The 19,940-nt window shown below is 42.7% G+C and overlaps 1 protein-coding gene across 2 annotated transcripts in view; it reads left to right on the top strand.

Annotated features, from left to right (window-relative positions):
* The window catches only part of SLC5A1 (solute carrier family 5 (sodium/glucose cotransporter), member 1), a 25,317-nt gene extending 6,781 nt beyond the window's left edge, over positions 1 to 18,536 (top strand). The window contains exons 3-15 of one of the 2 annotated variants that reach the window (XM_009078437.1): positions 3,122 to 3,226; positions 5,579 to 5,638; positions 5,991 to 6,095; positions 10,566 to 10,671; positions 10,896 to 10,976; positions 12,118 to 12,338; positions 13,290 to 13,425; positions 14,196 to 14,303; positions 15,284 to 15,434; positions 15,974 to 16,142; positions 16,875 to 17,090; positions 17,389 to 17,488; positions 18,313 to 18,536. In XM_009078437.1, the coding sequence (XP_009076685.1) occupies positions 3,122 to 3,226; positions 5,579 to 5,638; positions 5,991 to 6,095; positions 10,566 to 10,671; positions 10,896 to 10,976; positions 12,118 to 12,338; positions 13,290 to 13,425; positions 14,196 to 14,303; positions 15,284 to 15,434; positions 15,974 to 16,142; positions 16,875 to 17,090; positions 17,389 to 17,488; positions 18,313 to 18,536 (1,782 nt within the window). Of the gene's footprint in view, positions 1 to 3,121; positions 3,227 to 5,578; positions 5,639 to 5,990; positions 6,096 to 10,565; positions 10,672 to 10,895; positions 10,977 to 12,117; positions 12,339 to 13,289; positions 13,426 to 14,195; positions 14,304 to 15,283; positions 15,435 to 15,973; positions 16,143 to 16,874; positions 17,091 to 17,388; positions 17,495 to 18,312 lie in introns of both variants that reach the window. The other variant, XM_009078445.1, reaches the window with a different exon arrangement.
* The last annotated feature ends 1,404 nt before the right edge of the window (positions 18,537 to 19,940 follow it).

Below are 19,940 nucleotides of genomic sequence, written 5' to 3'. Positions count from 1 at the left end.
CAGCTGTTATTCCTTTCAATCAACTTTCTTCTTTACTCTTCCTCCTAAATCTGTCTTTAAAATCTAATATGTTCACTGGGAACAGTTAACACTTCCAGAAGATTTTTTTTCCCCTCTGACATTCCCCAGTTTCATCCCAGGGTTCCTTAGGTGTACAGCAGCATCTACCACTGGCAAATTAAGAATTCCAGTACAGAAATACAGCAGGCCCAGAGCCCTTCTGCCTCCTTCCCTCATCCTCAAAGTCCTGCTGTGGCGGAAGGGAAATTTCTCTTTCCCCCCTGGCAGCAGCAGCTAACAGGTTTGAGGGCATTTGGTAAACACTCCTTGCTGTGACCCGCTGCAGTGTGAAGGGTGATGTGTCTTTTCCCAGCTGTCAAGCCATGTCCTCCCCTTCTGGGTATACATGACAATCAAAGCACTTTTTAAATTGCATCCATTATTAGTATGTGTTGATCCTCCAGTTCTGCTGCACTGGGCATTCCCTAATCCAGAGAAGAGAATTTAGAGAGTGAAGGTGGGATCTGCATTCACATGGTTTTGTCCTTGCTCTGGCCCTAAATATGTTGGTAATTTTGCATTGTTTTGTGTTTTCCTCTCAATACAATTGTACTTTGGGTAAAGTTGGGAACACAGGATCATCAGCATATCCTACAGCCTGTCCTGGGGTTTCAGGCACTGAGCCAAAGCTTATGACTGTCAGTTCTGAAAGTTCTTCATTAGCTGCCTTTGTTCCTTGGATCTGCCTGCAGTACATTTTAAGCTTTTGAAACAGGAGAGGGAACACATTAAATAAATTCAGAGATTAATGTGGTTAATCTTTTCTGGTGATTGCATTTCTAGTAACCTAGATTTAAGTTTAATTATTCATCTCTAAGTAAAGCACTGGACAGCAGTGCTAATGCTGAGTATAAATGGTATCTGTTTCTTCCCCATCATTGCTGGGAAAATACTGTTACTGTCACACAGAGGTTAGAAGAAACAGAGGTGTCTTGTTTGCCAATGTTTGTTGCAACACTTAGCATTCCTGTAGAAATATCTGTCCTATGACAAACTGGTTACAGTTCTGTAGGGCACAACTGACTTCTAGAAATGTGTAAATAAGCTCCAAATCCAGAACTGAGCCAACTTAGAGACATAAATTTCCTGTCGCAGTAAAAGATCAGTTTGTCTGCAAAAAGACTTGAAGACATCAGAAGATGAAACTGAGGAAAGGAGAAAAGAGTAAGCCTGGAAAGGAAAAGAGTGGAAGCTTCTGAATTTAGTTGATGTTGCATATAAAAAACTGGGGGAGGATAACCCATTTGTTATTTGAGATCAGGATTGTGAGTTGCAGAGCGTGGTTGCTATTTCTGGCTGTGGCATAGCTCTGTAGAATAAATGTGGACTTCAGAGGTGATGGAATCCTTTATCCTTCCGAAACTCTGATAATCATCCCTGTGCTCTCAGAAGCATTGACTTAACATTTGCTGCTACTCAAAGCACTCACTGCAGTGACTACAGACCTTGAAATGTGTGACTATTCCTTTTATATACATTTTAGGACCCTAAAAAATCTCCCAGGGAAGTGCAGACAAAGAATATTACTCCCTTTTATAAAGTTACTCCATTCCAACTAGCTGTACTTAGGAACTACATAGGGAGAATGTGCTGGATGCAGGTCCTGCATTCCTATAGCTAAACAGTCCATTTTAAGCACTTTGGAATCTCTGAACATGGGAGGTCTGCACAGGACCCAAGGGAGCAGCATGAAGCTGTGGCATGGGAGGTTTAGGCTGGATATTAGACAAAAGTTCTTCCCCCAGAGGTGTTTGGGCACTGGAATGGCTCCCAGGGCAGTGAACACAGTCCCAAGTCTCACAGAGCTCAGGAAAGTGTTTGGCCAATGCTCTCAGGCACAGAGTGGAATCATTGGGGTGTCCTGGGCAGGGCAGGGGTTGGACTGATGATCCTCATGAGTCTCCTCCAGCTCAGGATATTTTATGATTCAGATGAGAGCATCAGAAGCTGGTCAGCAGAGGTTCTTTTGCTAACTTTCTATGTGCTGTTATTTTCTTTTTAACCCCATTTCCCTTTTATTAATTAAATAATTAATTATTTTTATTGTTGCTTTCAGAGGACATAAGGAAAAAATAGAAATGAATAAAAAAATTGTTCACTCACATCTTTTCATCTTGGAACTGCTCCAGATTCCATGTCCTCTGCTCACAATACCCAATTCCACCTCTTTTTACTGCTCCAGTTCTCGCCCTGCATTCTTCAGGACTGACCCTGTAAATTATCCTTGGGTATTTCTGCTGCCTTTGTTGTTTTTATTTTGAGGAAATGAAGGTCATTCCTTTTCTCTTTTCTATTGTCTGAGCTACTTGATTTAGAATAAGATCTCTGTGAATAGCTCCTGCCTTTCTGTAATCCAGTAGAAACCTTTCCTTATTTTAATCTCTGCTTGTTCATCAGTTCCCATGTTTTCCCCACTGTTCTCTTTGTGTGATCAGTGCAACATTTGGGGTCTTTGAGATCCAGCACTTCTTAAATATAACTCCTGGATTTGCTATTGTTTGTGGCTTGCAGGGGCAGTGTCTCAGCAGATATTTCTGCCTTGCATCTTTCAGAATTTAATTTGGTGATCGAATATCTTTTGGCTAGCAGGGAACCAACTCTCACCCATGACATGTTTAGTTCCACAGACTGTGCAATACAAAACAGGGAGAGCCAGTTTGACAAGTGCATATATACTTGTTGTTTCCTCTTTGAACAAGACATATCATAGTCTTCTTCCCTAATTTTTTTGATCTTATCCAAATGTCAGTGCTGCAAGTTTAGCAAAGATTTAAAAATCTATATTAGTGTAATACACTTTTTGACTTAACTGAAAGATTATCACCTATGGCACATCTTAGTCCTTCTCACTGTTGTAGATATGATGGCTGGAATCTTGTTTCAGGGGAGACAATAAGTGGGAGCCTTGAAGGATGTCAAGGAAGTTGGCTGTCAGTCATTCTCATCACCATAGCCAGCATCTGACCATAGCTAGACATGAGTTCAAAGTGCCAAATGAAGACAATTTCTTCTGTTACCATGAACAGGATCTAAGAGCCAATTGTTGTTTTTCTGTTTGCAGATTGGTGCTTCTCTGTTTGCCAGCAACATTGGCAGTGGGCATTTTGTGGGAATAGCAGGAACAGCAGCAGCTGGAGGAATTGCCATCGGAGGATATGAATGGAATGTAAGTGACATACATGTCAGTGAATGTACTTGTGACATCAGGATCCTCTGCAGAGCTTGACCAAAGTTATAACACTGCCTAATCACTAGGACTGTCAAAGTTTGTGCTTAGCAAGACTTGTTTTCTGCACAGACCCATAAGTGCCAATGGAATCTACTACTTAGCCCATTCTCCTTGGACCTTGTCCAAGCCACTGGGAAAAGATGACACTTTTCTGTTGAATGAGAGCATTTGAACCAAATAAATTGGTGGCATCTCTTCTCTATGCATATCTTTTGATTACTTTTAATGTATTTATGAAGAACACTTTCAGACTGCAGGATGTTGGGAAGAACTTATCAGGTTTGTAATCCATGATAATTGTTACAGCAGTTTGCTATGCAGGAATTGTTGAAGAGGCTTTGATTTCTTCACAGGCTGTAAGAAATTTTGGGCATCCTTCACAAGCACCTGCATTCCACAAATCTTTTCCTCTTTACTTTCTCCTTCCTCTAATTATGTGTGTGTTTTGCTTATGGTTGCAGTACAGGGTGGAGATATCCAAACTGACTTTAAATGAACTGCTTGGAATACCAGGAGTAGTGTTAGCTGCAGCAGCACAGAGATTCACATGAGCTGGTTCAGTCCATTTCCTTATATCTCAGGCTCTGTGGGTGTGGATAATAATGTCCTTGTTCTGCCTAATTCACCTTTGGGGAAAGGATTAGCTCATGACACAAAGGACTTAATGAGCCTACACAGGTCGATACTTCCCTTACAGTGACTTCTGGGCAGTGAAAGAATCATACCAGCCTGAGGGATTTGGCTTGTTTTCCTTAGCAAATAGATGGTTGGTGCAAATAGTTAAGTACTGGTATGATATAAATGTTTAAGCAGAAGGATAAAGCCTGAAATGAACTCTGCAAGATGTGCACAGTTTATCTGTCAGCTTGCTCTGTTTGATTAAAGTAGGCCTCTAACAGACCTGATTCCCTTTCTTTTTCTACCAAAACAAAGCAAAAAAAGCCAGAACACAAATCTCTATGGCCTATATCCTTTTTCAGACATTTCTAACACTGAATCTCCTGGGAGATTCCCTGTGGACTGATAGCAACACACAGTGTACAGCACTTGTTTAGGAAGCAGCAGTGATGCACATGTGTGTTTGAGCAGACACACTGCACAGCTCATGACTTAGGATGTAGTGGGACTGCTGTACAGGTCAACAGAAATGGAGAAAATTCTGCTCTTGACTGCATAATCCAATTCTCCTCTTGAAAGTAACAATGTTTGACTCTTATAGTCCTTGTGTATCCCTATTATTCCATTGAAATTATTTCTAATTTGTATTAGTATCACAGCAGAAGCTGATCCAGTATTTCTTGTACATCTTATGGTTTTGATCCAAGGGCAGAATTTAAAAGATACAGTTTAAAAAGCCCTATCAGCTCTGCGGAGAGAATAAATACAGTGTAGCTCTGAGAGCAGGAATTTGTTCTCTATTTGTGGATTTAGATATGTGCAACTCTATGTCAGGCAGCATTCTGGCCATTTAAGTCAGGAAAGTGTGGCACTGCAGTACAGGAGGATCTGTACTCCACAGAATACATGTGGAAACACAAAATATATTGTTACATGGTAACATGGAAATACAAAATCTTTTACAAACTGCATGTGTATCCTGTACAGTATATGAGATTGTTGTACACCATAGGGTCATCTCACAGAGACCCTGTGAGGAAGATAATGAGTGATCACAATAATAATCAAGAGAAGTGCTGCTCTCCACAGTACCTACATGTGCAGGTGTCACAACACAGCAGTGCAGCAGAGCTGAGATTCTGAGTGGGAGAGTGTCTTGCATTAGAGCCTCTGGGATCAAGTGCTGCAAACAGGTCCCAGCTAGCAGGCTTCACCTTCCAAAATGTTTCCCAGAAATAGTAGTTTCACGGGCTGGTTGCCTTTTAACCATTGTTAAACCAGGCTCCTTGGGCTTGCTCTGAAGAGGGCTGGGATAGGCTGGTGCCACTGGTGGAGTGGTGTTTTTATAGTAGAGGACAAATCCTGTGAGCAGAAATCAGCTGCTGTGCTAGAAAATGTACTCTCATGTGTGCTTCTCTGGGACATTGAGCGTGAAATCCAGGCTGCATTATACCTAACAAAGTTTTTGGCCAAGATTTCATCCCCAAATTTTCTACTGTAAATCAAAGGACAGAGCAGATTGTCCTCCCCCCATCTCACCCTCCCAGCCCAGCAATACCCAGGTTTAGGTGGTTTCAATGGTCTCTAGCTGGTGTGGGGTCTGATAAATGGACTTTAGGAGTGGTGTCTAGAGAAAGGAGGCTAATTCAGCTGATTTTGTCTTGGTTGCAGGCTCTGATACTTGTGGTGATTCTAGGATGGCTGTTTGTACCCATCTACGTCAAGGCTGGGGTAAGTCAAAACTGTACTTCACACATGTCTTTGCTGCTCATGTTTGCAGATCAGGTCTGGAATACTGCAAAACCATTATGAATGGCACAAGCTCTGAGTGTGCCAAAACAGTACTACGTTATGTCTGTGTATATCTGAAAAATGAGGATTCTCTGTCCTAAGACCTGAGCTGAAAAGTACTCAGTGCTCTCTCCTTGTTCTCCTTTGATTTCTGGAGCAGCTTTTCCTTGCAATTGAGTTTGCAGCTCCCCTCCTTCTGTGCTCCACTCTCACAGTATCTGACTTCCTGAAATCTGCCTCTAATTTGATTGGTGCCTGTTCCCCATTATCTGAAGCTTCTCTACATCCACAGGTGGTGACAATGCCAGAGTACCTGAAGAAACGTTTCGGAGGGAAACGGATCCAGGTCTACCTGTCAGTCCTTTCTCTGATCCTGTATATCTTCACAAAGATCTCAGTATGTAAAACTTTTACAGCATTTCTTCCACCCTACATAGATCTAAAGAAAAGAAACTCCCATTTACAACATTGCTCACACAATTGGCCAAATGTTTTTGGTTTGGCGCCCTTGGTTACAGTCTGTCCAGGGAGACTGTGTATTCAGATCTGTGCTGCAACCAAGTTTTTTTCACTCCTGGCAATGTCTCTTGATGCTTGTTGCATTTTATCTTTTTTTTTTATTTTTAGGTTTTATGCTCTCCTCTAGAAAATGTCAAAGTGGAGGGAAACTTGCATTACAGCCTGTTGTCTTAGGGACCTGTGAAACCCGTGGCAGGAATTTTTGTCTCTAGACTTCATGTTTAGATGGTTTAGCATCCTCTGGTGAACAGGCCACCAGCAATATAGATGAGGGAAAAGAGCAAGAAGGCTATGGATAAAAAGAGAATAATAGGAAATAAAAAACGAGAGTGGGGAAATGCAAAGGAGGGAAATTGTAACAGTTGAGGGGCAAGGAGGGGAGAGGAGAGATTCTTTTAATGGACAAGTGATTGGTGTAAAGTTTAAGATGCTATGAAGTTAATGTTTATTAAGTAAATGGTTGTGTGTCTTGGAAGGAGTGAAGGGAGTTGCTATTTTCCATATATCTTGAAACTACCAAGCTTCTAAAGAAGTCCACAGTTCAGGCATACCTCAGTCTGTTGTTTTGCAGAAGTTGCCATGGCAGATTAGTCTTTGCCCTCTGAATGGGAGCTGAGTGATAATAGTGCAATTTAAGCTAAAAGATTGGCCTTTTGCTCTCATTCTCACATCTTGATGATAACTGATCCTTAGGAAGGTTATAAATTAAACAGGCTGGTAATGTGGAGCTGGCCTCAAACCTGCATTTCCTTATATTTCAAAGGATTAGACAGTTTGCTGTAGTTCTGCTCAACCATTATAATCAGAAATCCCAAGTGTGACATAGAGTTCTGGCAGCTCCAGCAGCTGAGAAACTCCTCCAGTCAGGTGACTCACAGTCCTATTTGGGAACACATGTTTGTAATGAGCCTATCAAGGTGCTGTGTAGATTCTGAATTTACTGTCTAGCTTTGATTTTCAGCCTCTATTATGCCTAAGGATCTGGTCATGGGATTTTACCCTGTCTCAGCTGGAATGTTCTGCTGGCAGGAAAGACATGTTCTCCATTTAAGCTTCCAGTGTGGTCATGAGGCTGAAACATCCTCTCCTGCTCCAGTGGTCCTGTCTTATTAGGGAGCAAAGCATTAGTCAAGGGATCTATACAGCAAAAGATTATCTGGGTGCCACTCTACCATTGGTCCTTCCCATCTTCCCACATCTTATTCCAGATGTGTGTGGAAGTGCCATGGAGCTGGGTCTCTCTGCTATGCAGTGGAAAAATCTGGTGCACAAGTTCCTCTAACCATTTCTTTTGTTTCCTCCACCTGCTCTGAGCAACTCTGACATTTGTGCCTGTCCCCTGCACAAATGAGGCTTAGATTCCTGTAGTACACAAACAGGTCTCTGCACTGTTGCCTTATGTCACTGCATTCGGATGGGCAGGATTTGCTCAGGACTGATTCACTTGCCATATCTTACTGAGAATAGGCAGAGCAGTCAGTCCTTGGAGGTTTCATGTGCTGTCAGAGGATTTCAGAGTAGGTTTTGCCATGCCACATCATGCCCAAATGGCCCTCAGAGGCACCAGCTCCAGAAGCAGGAAGGGAAGGGCTGTTTCATCTTGGACTGTAGCTAACTGTGTTGTGTGGAGAGATGTATGCTACAGGAGGCTAGCACTGGTCTGTCTTCCAGGAGGCATGTTGTATTTGCAGACATACCTAAGAGCTGACAATCCACTGCATTTTACTTCCTTGACTGCTGCCTTGGCAAACACTCCCTTGTGATCTTTGGGGCTTACTGTGATTTGAGAGCAGGATGGGTTTCAGCCCTGCCCTGAATGGGAGGTCACACCTATCAGCTTCACTGGCAGCGATACCTTCTGACCCTTATCCTTGTAGAAGGGTGGCATCTTGCTTCTGGGCCAGTTATTTCAGGCATTGCTTCCTTGGTGTGTTAAAATATTATCTAATGTACTTAATATAATTATTACCATGCTTTCCAGTAAAAAATATCATACTTCAGATTGTGTAATTTCTGCTGTTCTCTTCCTGCACATGTTCTGTGCGTTCTGCTGGTTTCTTACCTTGCTTTGTGACTAATCAGCCACTTGCCAGATAAAGCCATGCTGCAAGGTGTTCATCCTTGGGATCTTTGAGCCCAGGACATTTCTGTTGCACAGGTGCCTTACCTGTACATGCTTCCTCAGCGTGCAGGAAGTGTGGGTGCTCACGTTGTGAGTACTGCCTACAGCAGCTTTCAGAGGTTGCTAGCCACTAGTGTTGCTGATATTGGTCATTATGCCAAAGAGAATGGCCTAGTGAAAATAAAATCTTGATGGACAGTAATAGACTAAATTAGGAGAAGACAAAAGGGTCTGAATACTTTTTAAGAAATCAGAAACTGAAATTCTAAATCTGTTACAGCATTTTCTTCCTGTTCATTGTGCTTAATTTCAGTAATGAATGTATAGGCATAGACTTACCAAGGGGAAGAGGAGGAGAAGAGTAACCTCCTCCTAGGACTGCACAGTGTAGAGGTAAAAGAGTAGGTGCCCCTGCCCTGAATCCCACATTGTCACTGCAGCTGGATTCACTCAGCTGACATGTCCTCAGCCAGTTCCTGCGTGATCTGATGCTTTGCAGAGATAGTTTGTAATGTAAAGGAAAGAGTCACTCTATTCAGAGATAAGATAAAGATTAAATAGTGTCTATAAAAGAGTAGAAATGGAGAAACAAGGAAATACTGGAAGGTGATAGTCTAAGTGGGAAGGAGGAGTAGTGAAGCTGGAAGATAACTAAGCAATTTGAAGACTGATACATTGCTCAGGATGCTCAATAATTAACTATACATTTTCTTTCTGGGAGCCATTTTAGGACCATTAATATTTAATGATGTATAGGCTAAACTGAAGCCAAAAACAATAAAAGAAAGGTCTGGGACATGGGCTGATCAGTGGTGTGAAAAGACAGGAAAAAAGTTACCATAGAGAGAAGGGGCAAAGGATATGGTCAGACAGTCACTGGGTAAGAACTACAGGTCCTGGTTCCGGGTTCCAGCCTAATCAGAAATCAAGTCATATCAAACTCTGCTCCAGAGGGAGAGTTTCGGGAGTGGAACCTCAGTTGTGATTCGCAGTCTGCTCCACAGTTGTTTTTTTCTGCATGTCAGGGCAGTGGTGCTGGGACCTCTTGCTGCAGAGGTTTGGCCTCTTCCTCGTTCTTCCGCGTGAGCTAGGGGTGAGGTCCTGCCCTGCAGTCTCACTCTTAGTGTCTCTGGGATGAAGAGGGTTTCTCCACCCTGCATCTCCCAGCCAGGCAGGCTGCATAAATTCTTCTCAGTGCGTGTGCCCTGGCTCAGCTCAGCCGAGCAGCAGTGCTGTCTGTGGCCCCAGGCCCTGGCTGTCCTACAGCCTGGACTCAGAACCTCCTGCTCCATCAGCAGTCGCTGCTGGGCAGTGACAGTGTGGGAAGCTTTACCCCAGGGCACAGGTAGTGGTGTTTGCTTCAGCTTGCTGAACCCCACTGGGACTTGCACTGTTATCTGAGGTAGGGCTCCCTGTGTGGAGCCCTCACAGAGGTGGGGTGGGATCCAGAAGGGAGGTGTGCGGGTGGGGCTGGAGAGAACTCCATCATCTGGATGCTCAGGAGCATAGTTTATAGTAATGCATCACAAGTGCACGGGGCAGGTCATTCTGATTGCAAACTTGGATAAATAACATCGATGCAAATTATCTCTAAATCAGGAACTGACTTTATGTGATTAACATCCCAGAGTGTTACTCTGAAACCTGAGCAATTCCCTTCTTACGCAAGAGCTGAAGGTCTCTTTTGTTAGCCTCTTGGTGTCGGTTCTTCAGAAAGGAACTTAAAAATAGAGACAGTATAAGATGTTTGCTTTCAATGCAAAGCACTTTGTCCTGAACTGCCTGGATGAGCCACACCACATGTGTGCAAGCAGGAAGGGGAAAGGAACAGACTTGTAGAGCAGCACTGAATTTAGAGAACTGTGCCATGTCTTAGAGGTGTCACACAATCCATCCTTGCACACAGCAGCAAATGTAACCTCAGTTTTAAGTAGTTTGTTACTAAGATGTCCCTCAGTACCTAGTAGTGAGGTGACTGCATCTAGCTAAAATGACCCATTGGAAAAGGCCTGGAAAGTCTTTGAGAAGTATTACACTTGTACTGAAAGCACCACAGCTCTGAGGAGGGACTGGCAGTGTATGAAAATGGCTTCTATTTGCTTTTTGATCAGTGCGTGCAGCACCATAAGGGACAGAGTTGTGTATTTCAGTGCCCTCATCGTGAATGTGTAATATGTCATCACAGTGAATTTAAACATTGCTTAATCTCTCATTTTTCTTTTCTAGGCAGACATATTCTCTGGAGCAGTATTTATACAGCTGGCCATAGGGCTGAATCTTTATGTGGCCATAATTATCCTGCTCAGTATTACTGCTCTTTACACCATCACAGGTGAGTTTGCAGAGCAGCCTGATAAATCAAAGAAGTTGGGGGAGCCAGAAGAAAGACAAGAGGGGAGGTGGAGAGGAGGAGAGAAATGAAAATCTAGAAGGGGAGTTATTTACAGTGGTCTTGGAAAGAGAGAGGTGGTCAGAAAAGAGAAGAAAAGCCAAGGATTTCCGCCGAGGCATTTGCACAGTGCTAACTTATTTGTCCTGACTTTTCTTTGCCATCAGGTGGCCTTGCAGCTGTGATTTACACAGACACCTTACAAACATTCATCATGGTAGTGGGATCTTTTATTCTCATGGGATTTGGTAAGTAAACCAGGTGAATGAAAGTGGAATGTTCCACCACAAATCCTACAGTGGCTATGGAAATCAATCCTGCAGTGTGAAACTGTTACCTTAAGCAGAAGGTTCCAGTTCATACACCTATTTATCAGGGAAGAAAAAGGCATGTTGCCAAAAACAGGCATATTGCCAGCACCCTTCAGTCACTGAGTCACTGTCTCCAAAGCTCAGGTAATATATAAGTTAATAAATATATATCAGGTAATAAATAGTATCCTACATCAGAACAGAACTTGTGATGGCTAATGAGGTAAAAGTGGAGGTTTTGCAGGGGGTGATGATATTCTTGAGAAGTTCAGGGCGTATCTTGTTTTAGGAAGATAATTTCATAGACATTCAGTTGCTAAGGCATGACAGTTTCTGATTCAAAGTGAAGAGCTGTGTTGGTCACATTGTATGACTCTTTCATGTTTCTAGCTGCTGGTTCATGTTAAACAACCAAATATATGAGCATTTTAAGGAAGCTTTGCTGTTCATCTATGGATGTCAACAGTATGAGCAGCTGGACAAGAGATACAAATGAATGTTTATGGATGAGACAATATGTGTGTCCAGAAGACCATATAAATTTTAAAACAGAAATTGTACTCTCAAACTAAATTAATAGGAAGGGACCATAAGAAAGAAAGAAGCAATTATGAACTTGCAGTGTCCTTTCCTTATCCTTCTAGTTACTCAAGGTACTCAGCACTTGGCTTTCCTCTAACAAGATCTTTCAGTGAAATTCCATTATTCCAGTATTGTTACAACAGAAATAACTTTAGACTGACCTAACCTGGGAAGATCCTGCCTTAGGTTTCCCCTAGGTGAACAGTAGGTGGAAATATGTATCTTTATTTCACCTCTTGGCAAGGTCTGGATAAGAGATGCCAGAGCCTAAACTAGCATTTGGAAACTCTACACAAACCTGAAAGGAAAGGTCACTTGGGCACTTGGGTTGTGTGAATGCTTACAAACCACTGCGTGTGGTGTCCTGGCACTGTTGATGTCAGCAGAGTTTTTACATCTGTATTAAGGAGGTTTTTACATCCATATTAAGGAGATTCTCAAACTCTATTTGAGATTAATAAATCCTTTGTTGCTTCTTTTATTTTCTATTTTCCAGCATTTAATGAAGTAGGAGGGTATGAAGCTTTCATGCAGAAGTACATGGAAGCAATTCCATCCAACATCTCCTATGGAAATACTGTGGTTGATCCAAGCTGCTACACTCCTCGCAAGGATTCCTTCCACATCTTCCGAGATGCTGTCACTGGAGATCTGCCGTGGCCAGGCCTCATCTTTGGTTTGAGCATCATTTCCATGTGGTACTGGTGCACAGATCAGGTAATGTGGAATCCTTGGAAATGCCACACACAGAGCTCTGCAGTCTAGTGCAGTCTAGCATAATCTTCCCCCCTGTAATGCAGAGCCGAGCTGCAGAACTGGCTGTTGTTTCAAGACTGGTCAGTGACTTTTCAGTTTCTGGTTTCTAAAGCCCTCTCACAAGAAGAAGAAGTCAGAAAGTGGAATAGGGGCTCTTTCAAAGCTTCCTACACAGCTGTGCCCAGCAGATCCCATGTGTACCTCCTTTCTCATTTGTTGTGTGTGATCATGTGTAAAAACACAGCGAGGTTGTACTGTGTACATTTGCTTAGGAAACCACACCCCAAATGGCCCTTGTTAGGTTGGGTCTAGATACAATTCCCTCTTCAGTAAGACACGTTTGTTTCCTATTTGTGCAGCTTCCATCTTTGCATGCACAGTCTTGGGAGGAGATTCTTTATATGTCAGATCTTTCGGGCTGGAGACTCTTCCCCAGCCCTTCCTTCTCCCTGAAACCTACTGTCCAGTTTCCCCAAGAGATCACACTGACATGAGTAAGGTGTTCTCCTGCACCTGCACCATGTGAATGTGTCCAGTCTCTAGCAAGAGATCTCTCTGCATTCTGAGTTGTCAGAAAGATAATTTCACAATTTCTAAACAAATGAACAAACCCCCAATATAACTGTATCTATTGCTCAGGTAAATATTCTACTCCTTTTTGGCTTTTTAGTCTGTCTGCTTTAAAACATCTTGTGAGAAAAACCTTACCTCTCAAACATACACTGGATGAGTGATATTTTCCTTTACTTATTTCAAAAATATCCTTTGATTTTCATGTAGTTTTAATTTTTCCTAGTGGCAGAAATGCTAAATAGGTTCGTTTGCTATCACAGAGGTTAAGAAGCACCTTGTATCTGGAACATGGCATGGTGTGTCCGTGGAAATGTTATACATGCCATGTCTCATTCACAGGTTATTGTCCAAAGATGTCTCTCTGGCAAGAACATGTCCCACGTGAAGGCTGGTTGTATCATGTGTGGGTACCTCAAACTCTTGCCCATGTTTATCATCGTGATGCCTGGAATGATCAGCCGAATTCTGTATACAGGTAAGCATACGGGTACAGAAATGCTCATTTCTCCCTGCTGCCTACCTGTCATTGCCTACCTCTCAGTCCCCTCCAGAATACCTCTTAGATTGTCATCTTGTCATCTGGATTGTCCAGGCACCTGTATGCACAAAAACTAACTACACTGTAAGAAGCCACAGGTCTTCCTGTTTTGCCTGATCCCAGATTTCTGCTAAAGCTATTGCTGTCTGTTTTAGGGGAGTGAAATTCTACAGTGTCCCTCCCCAGTTGTCTGTTACAGCCCCACTCTGACCAAATGAGTGGAAAATGCTGTCCAGGATGAATAAATACTGTGCTGGCAAACAGAGGGAGAGGCCATCAGTCACAGACTGCAAGATGTGTGCCATGGACAAGTGCAGTGTGGGCGAATGCCACTCTCCTGTCTCTCTGACCAGCAGTGTGTTTGGCAGCAGGAACAGGAGAGGTGTTCATGTTGCAGGGAGTGAGCTTTGTGTTCTTCTGCTTGTTTTTCTACTTCTCTCCTCATGTTGTTCAGTCCTGGTCTGACAATTACTGCTGATTTTTTGTTGGTTTTTTTTTTAACCTGCAGCACTTTTCAGCATTCTTTTAAAGAGGAAGGGAAGGAAAGAGGCTTAGAATCACGTTCCTCCCTGCCAGCAAACCAGGATGATATCAAACATGTCAATCCGCTGGTTCAACACAGAGATACATTTTAGAAGCTCTGCTCATTTGGGAGCAATCTGTTGTTTATTTGACCTTGTCTGACTGTCTTGTTCTCCTCTCCTCAGATGTGGTGGCTTGTGTGGTGCCTGAAGTCTGTCAGCAGTACTGTGGCGCGGCAGTGGGCTGTACAAACATTGCTTATCCAAAAATGGTAGTGGAGCTTATGCCAAATGGTAAGACACTGTCTGTCTTTATTGTTCCCTTGTTGTAGGAAAGGTGAAGCTGCCAGACTGTAAAAACAAATGAGAGAGGGAGTCCAAACCCCATATTTAGGTCCAAAATCTTGCTAGAGCTATGTACTATTAACCAAAAGGGGTGTCTGCATTAGCTGTAGCTGTAGATGCAGAATAGCTCCATGCTGACAGTGTCAGCTCTCAGTTGGCAAACACTGGGTGATGAAATGGTAATTGAGCTCCCTTTCTGTGAAGGTGAAAAATAACCTGCTTTGCCAATGATTTATAAACAACTCTCTCTGCCAGGATCTCTGAGTTTGAGGCCTACACCTGCAGACCTCCTGCCACACCCATGAGCTGGGTGCTGGCTCATAAGGCTAGACAGGCAGGTCTATACCATATAGACCATGGCACTTCCCTGACAGATTTAGTGCTTCCCATTGTGTGATAACTGTTGTACATAGTTTTATTAAAATACTGCAGTACTTCCCCACACTATGTGACTAGACCACAACACCTGGAAAAGTGGCTTGCTCTCATTTTCAGTTAAAGAAACTTACTTTTTTGGCAAACACCTGGTTCACAAATATTCTGAGAGCAAGTGAGCACTCGCCTGCGAACAGGAGAAATTATTTTTAGAACTGTTGGGAAAAGTCTGATTAGCATTATTTTCTTTTTATTCCAGCAATTATTATTATTAGCATTATTTTCATTTTATTTCCTCAGACAGCATTCACCTCTGTGCTAAAAGCTCAAGAGTTCCCCTGTCACTGCTGTAAATAGCTTTCCCCAAGCTCAGCAGACACTGCTCTGCTTGCATTGCAAGGGAATGTCAGGCAGGATTTGACAACAGGCACATAAATGTGCCACACACGCTCAGAGCTGGCTGACTGGAAAGGGTCAGACAAGCACTGCAGATGGTGCCAGGTGCTGAGGCTCTGCACAAAATGCTCATCCCTGTTCACCTGTCTGTGTTTCAGGTCTGCGGGGTCTGATGCTGTCAGTCATGTTGGCCTCCCTTATGAGCTCCCTGACTTCCATTTTTAACAGTGCCAGCACTTTGTTCACTATGGACATTTACACCAAAATTCGGACCCGACCCTCTGAGAAGGAGCTGATGCTGGCTGGCAGGTGAGTGCAGATCAGTGCCCAGGAGAGCCCTGCCTGGCAGCGCTGCCAGGGCTGCAGTGGCCTCCTGTGGCCAGAGCAGCTCTCCCACTGCTCCTGGGAAAACCAGGCTGTGCTTCCAGTGTCACTGACAGCGCTTGAAGCAGCCAAACTAATTCTCAACGCTTCCCACTGCTAGTCGAAGGGAAATCTTTTAAAATACCTTCCTAGGCTTCATGCTGCACCATCCTGCAGCAGCAACGCACTAGCTCTAGTTGATCTGCTATTGATCCATCTCTGGACATAACAAACACAGGAAAAAAGTGATTTTCTGTGTTTTGATTGCATGTTGAGCTGTGTGCTGATGGATATTTGACATATACAGTATCCAACGTGGATTTCTTTTGTTTGCTCAGTGCTAATTGGCCATTATAATTGATTTCACTAGTTGAAATACAAAATGAACATGTAAATTATTGATTCATTGTTGGGTTTTTTTCTTTCTGATAGATGAGAGATACTTCCAAGCAGATGGCTAATTGAATATCTGTCTGTGTTTACAGGGCATTTATGTTACTTTTAATTGGCATCAGCATTGCCTGGGTGCCTGTGGTGCAGTCAGCTCAGAGTGGGCAGCTCTTTGACTATATTCAGTCAGTCACCAGCTACCTGGGACCTCCCATTACTGCTGTCTTCCTGCTTGGTGTCTTCTGCAAGCGTGTCAATGAGCAGGTCAGTGCAAATTGGGAAACAGCTACACTGCATGTTCCTTTATACATTGGGAGAACTGCTCTCTCTTTGGTTTAGTGTCTTTTATGAGGACCTGAGTTTCAGAGATGAGTTTGAAAAGGTTCTTTGATAGTCTGATAGATAAACAGTCACCTAGGTTGTCTATCACTTTGCCAAGAACTGTTTCAAACAGATAATTTATGGAGATATATTTGAAAGTCATCTTTTAGGATATTGGTCACCAAACAGCTTTACCAAACATATCATCTTTTACCAGTCCTGTCCAGTTGGGCTTTGAATATCTCCAGGGATGGAGACTCCACAGTGTCTCTAGGCAACCTGTTCCAATGATCAATCACCCTTACAGTGAAACAAACCAAAATTATCTTTAAACAGAATTTCCCCTATTTCAATTTGTGCCCAGATATACCAGTGTGTCCTTTTTGTACTTTGGGCTGGAGTACTATTTATGTAGCAGCAAGACATTCACCAGAAATATTGAGAATTAACTTTTAGCTAATTACTAACAGGAGATAAACCAGACACGTATTTCAGGTGGGATGGCACACACCTGCTGGCCTGTTCTGTCATGCTAGTACTGTCAGGATTAAAACCCATGTGCCAAAGCCAATGTAACACATAACTATATTTCCTCCAGCAACTTACTGAGAGCTTAGAGCTTATTTCCATGCCTGAAATTATTCATTTTGATCACTTGTGTCTCCTTGACCACAGGGTGCCTTCTGGGGCCTGGTTATTGGGCTGCTGGCTGGACTTGGCAGGATGATTGCAGAGTTTGCCTATGGAACTGGCAGCTGTGTGGCCCCTTCCAACTGCCCATACATCATCTGTGGGATTCACTACCTTTACTTTGCAATGATTCTGTTTGGGGTTTCTGCCATTGTCATCCTGGCAGTGTCCTTCATGACTAAGCCCATTCCTGATGTACATGTGAGTATTATTGCAGTCCTACTCCTAAAGAAATGGAACACAATGAAACCATTAGTTTTAAAGCCTGGTACTTGGTGTATTACCTCCTAACATTTCAGCTATTTCAGCACACAATTCTTGTAAGAAAGCAAAGGAAATAGTCTTTGATCTGTCACAAATCTTCAGTGACTCCTAATAATCTGACATAACAGACATTTGGGATGCCACGATCTCTCTGCTGGTTCACATGTTGGCCAGGCTGGTTTGTCTCTGTGTTGTCAAGCTGTACATCTGTTAAACTCATTTTGTTTCGTGGCAGCTCCACCGCCTGGTCTGGTCCCTGCGGAACAGCAAAGAGGAACGCATTGATCTTGATGCAGATGAGCAGGACAAAGCTGATGAAAATGATGCAGAATCAGGTAATTGTTGAATATCTACAGATTCTATCAAAATATTTGAGTATCCCTGTGTCATTCCTGAAGAAACATTGACATGCTTGATATTCAGACATCTTCCCTTCCCCCAACAACAAAACCTCAGCTCCCACATATTTAACTAGCTGCTAAGCTGCCTTTACCTATCTGTCAAGCTCAGTGTAAATCAGAAGTGAAGTGGATTTGAAGGGAGAGAATTTTCTTTTTTAGGAAGCTGGGTGGCAGCTCTAAGGACTAAACCAATGGCAATGCTTTGGGTCAGAGCAGTGTGCGTTGGCAGAGCTGTGTGTGGCTCCAGCACTTGGAGAGAATTCACCTGGAAATAGTGGGTCGTAGCCAGGATTGAAGGCACCATGGAAGCAAACTGCCAGACATCCATCTGGGCAAAACCACCTGCTCTTTTTGCTGGGTTTCTGCTTCTGCTCCCAAGTTCCTTTTCATCAGTATCCTCAAATGCATTTATTTCTCTTTTAATTAAAAGTGTAGAAAGGATTGAAAAAATGGAGTTTAAGCTTTGCAGCACTGTCTGCATCTCTAGTACCAGACCAAGTCTCTGGGCTGCAAAAGGCCCAAGTGTCTTCTGCAAAAGGCTCTCCTGGTACATGTAGAAAATCACTCTTTCTCCAGGTGAGCTGTGAAAATGCAATACTAACTTGATTCTTGTACTGTTTTGTACTAAAATGTTTCCACTGAACTATGAACATTAATCAGAACTGTGTATTAAACATGGGAATGTCCTCAGTCCTGGAGACCTAGTGCCTGCTGTGATCTATGCTTATGGTTCATAACCAGAGTGTTTTTCCTTGCAGTTAACACGGAAAACGAGGAAGAACCAGGATGCTGTAAGAAAGCTTACAACTGGTTCTGTGGCTTAGACCAGCAGAAGGCACCCAAACTGAGCAAGGAGGAAGAGGAGGCCCTGAAGAAGAAACTGATGGACACAAGCGAAGCGCCGCTTTGGAGAAACGTTGTCAATATCAATGGCATCATCCTATTGACTGTGGCCGTGTTTTGCCATGCCTACTTTGCATAACTCTCTGATCAGAGTCCTGAAATTGTGCTGCATTGTCCAGCAAAAACGATGCCTTGTAGATTTACAGAATTGCATACACGTAGAATTTTCATCATCTACATTGTGAAAAATCAGGGTGATTTACTCGCTGATTTTGTGATCATGATTTCAACAATCTAAAGATGAAGGCACTGGGAATTCAAGAGAGAGAATTTCTGTTTAGACACTGAACCAATCCAGGGCTAATTGAGGTTTGGAATTTCCATCCAATATTCTCTCTGCTCACAATACATTTCAGATTTTAGGGTCAGAACAAGGCTGCGTGAGCCATATCTCCTATCAGGGTTTGTGAACTACCTTTTAGGGTTGATGATACGAGTTTGATTGTCGACCCTTCTTCTGATCACTCAAATTTCTTTTCCTCTGGCTGTGATAATTTGATTACAAAGCCCCACATCCACTGAGGGACTGCATTACAAATTCAAATGCAAACATTGCTTTTGTCCCTCTTGCCGTGGGATATCTGAAGTCAAGGATTTATGTATAGATTGATGTCTTTGACACTCTAACTTTCCATTATCACTTTTTCCCCCTTGTTCTCACTTGCCATTGGGTTGTGTTTCTCAGTCATGAATAGAACACTAACCTCTGAACTGATCACAGTTTGAGATTGGGAAACACCTGTCTTGATGATCCTAATAAGAATTCTGCTTACAAAAGATTCTCTGTTTAAGGTTAACTTCTAAAGGTCCTCCTCTCTTTACATTTTAATATGTACCTATACTTGAATGTGAATCTTTTTATACAACATACATATATTATATATACACAGGCAATACATTATATATATGCACTATATATTATAGATATTTAAAATATATGTGTGTGTGTATACATATATATTTATTTCTCACTGATCAATTCCCACCTTGGTATGCCAAGGACTTTTTTACTGTGGGGTTGGTGCTAATGTATTGCCTCTGTCTGTGGACTGTGCTACAAAGCGATTGATGCCCACAGTGAGACGTCCACAGCAGCACAATGCTGAGTTGCATTTTGCAAGTACATTTGAGGGCTCTGTACTGCTTTTCTGCAAAGCTGTAAATCTTTCTTCTGAAGATTTCATTGAGAAATAGAATTTGGATGGCAGCATGAGTTAGCAGTTCATGATGAGAATAGTCACAGCTGTGGGATATCAGCTAAACCAGGCTGATTGTCTCCACTTGCTAAGTTTGATACCAGCTGGGGACACAGGAAAAGACAGATTTAACACTTCAAAGCAAAAAGCAATAGATCTTCTTTTCATCTCATTCAGCTTTTTGGGGAATCAAGTGTAAAAAGAAGATGTTAGCTGCTCAGCTAAGCTGCACCACAATTCCCTGTTCCTTGTTGCACATTTGTGGGACTCTGCCTTGCCCCAAAGCA

This window comes from Acanthisitta chloris, unplaced genomic scaffold, assembly GCF_000695815.1.
Source record: "Acanthisitta chloris isolate BGI_N310 unplaced genomic scaffold, ASM69581v1 scaffold32980, whole genome shotgun sequence".
Classification (NCBI taxonomy): Eukaryota; Metazoa; Chordata; class Aves; order Passeriformes; family Acanthisittidae; genus Acanthisitta; species Acanthisitta chloris.
This window is presented reverse-complemented; position numbering and strand designations above follow the sequence as displayed.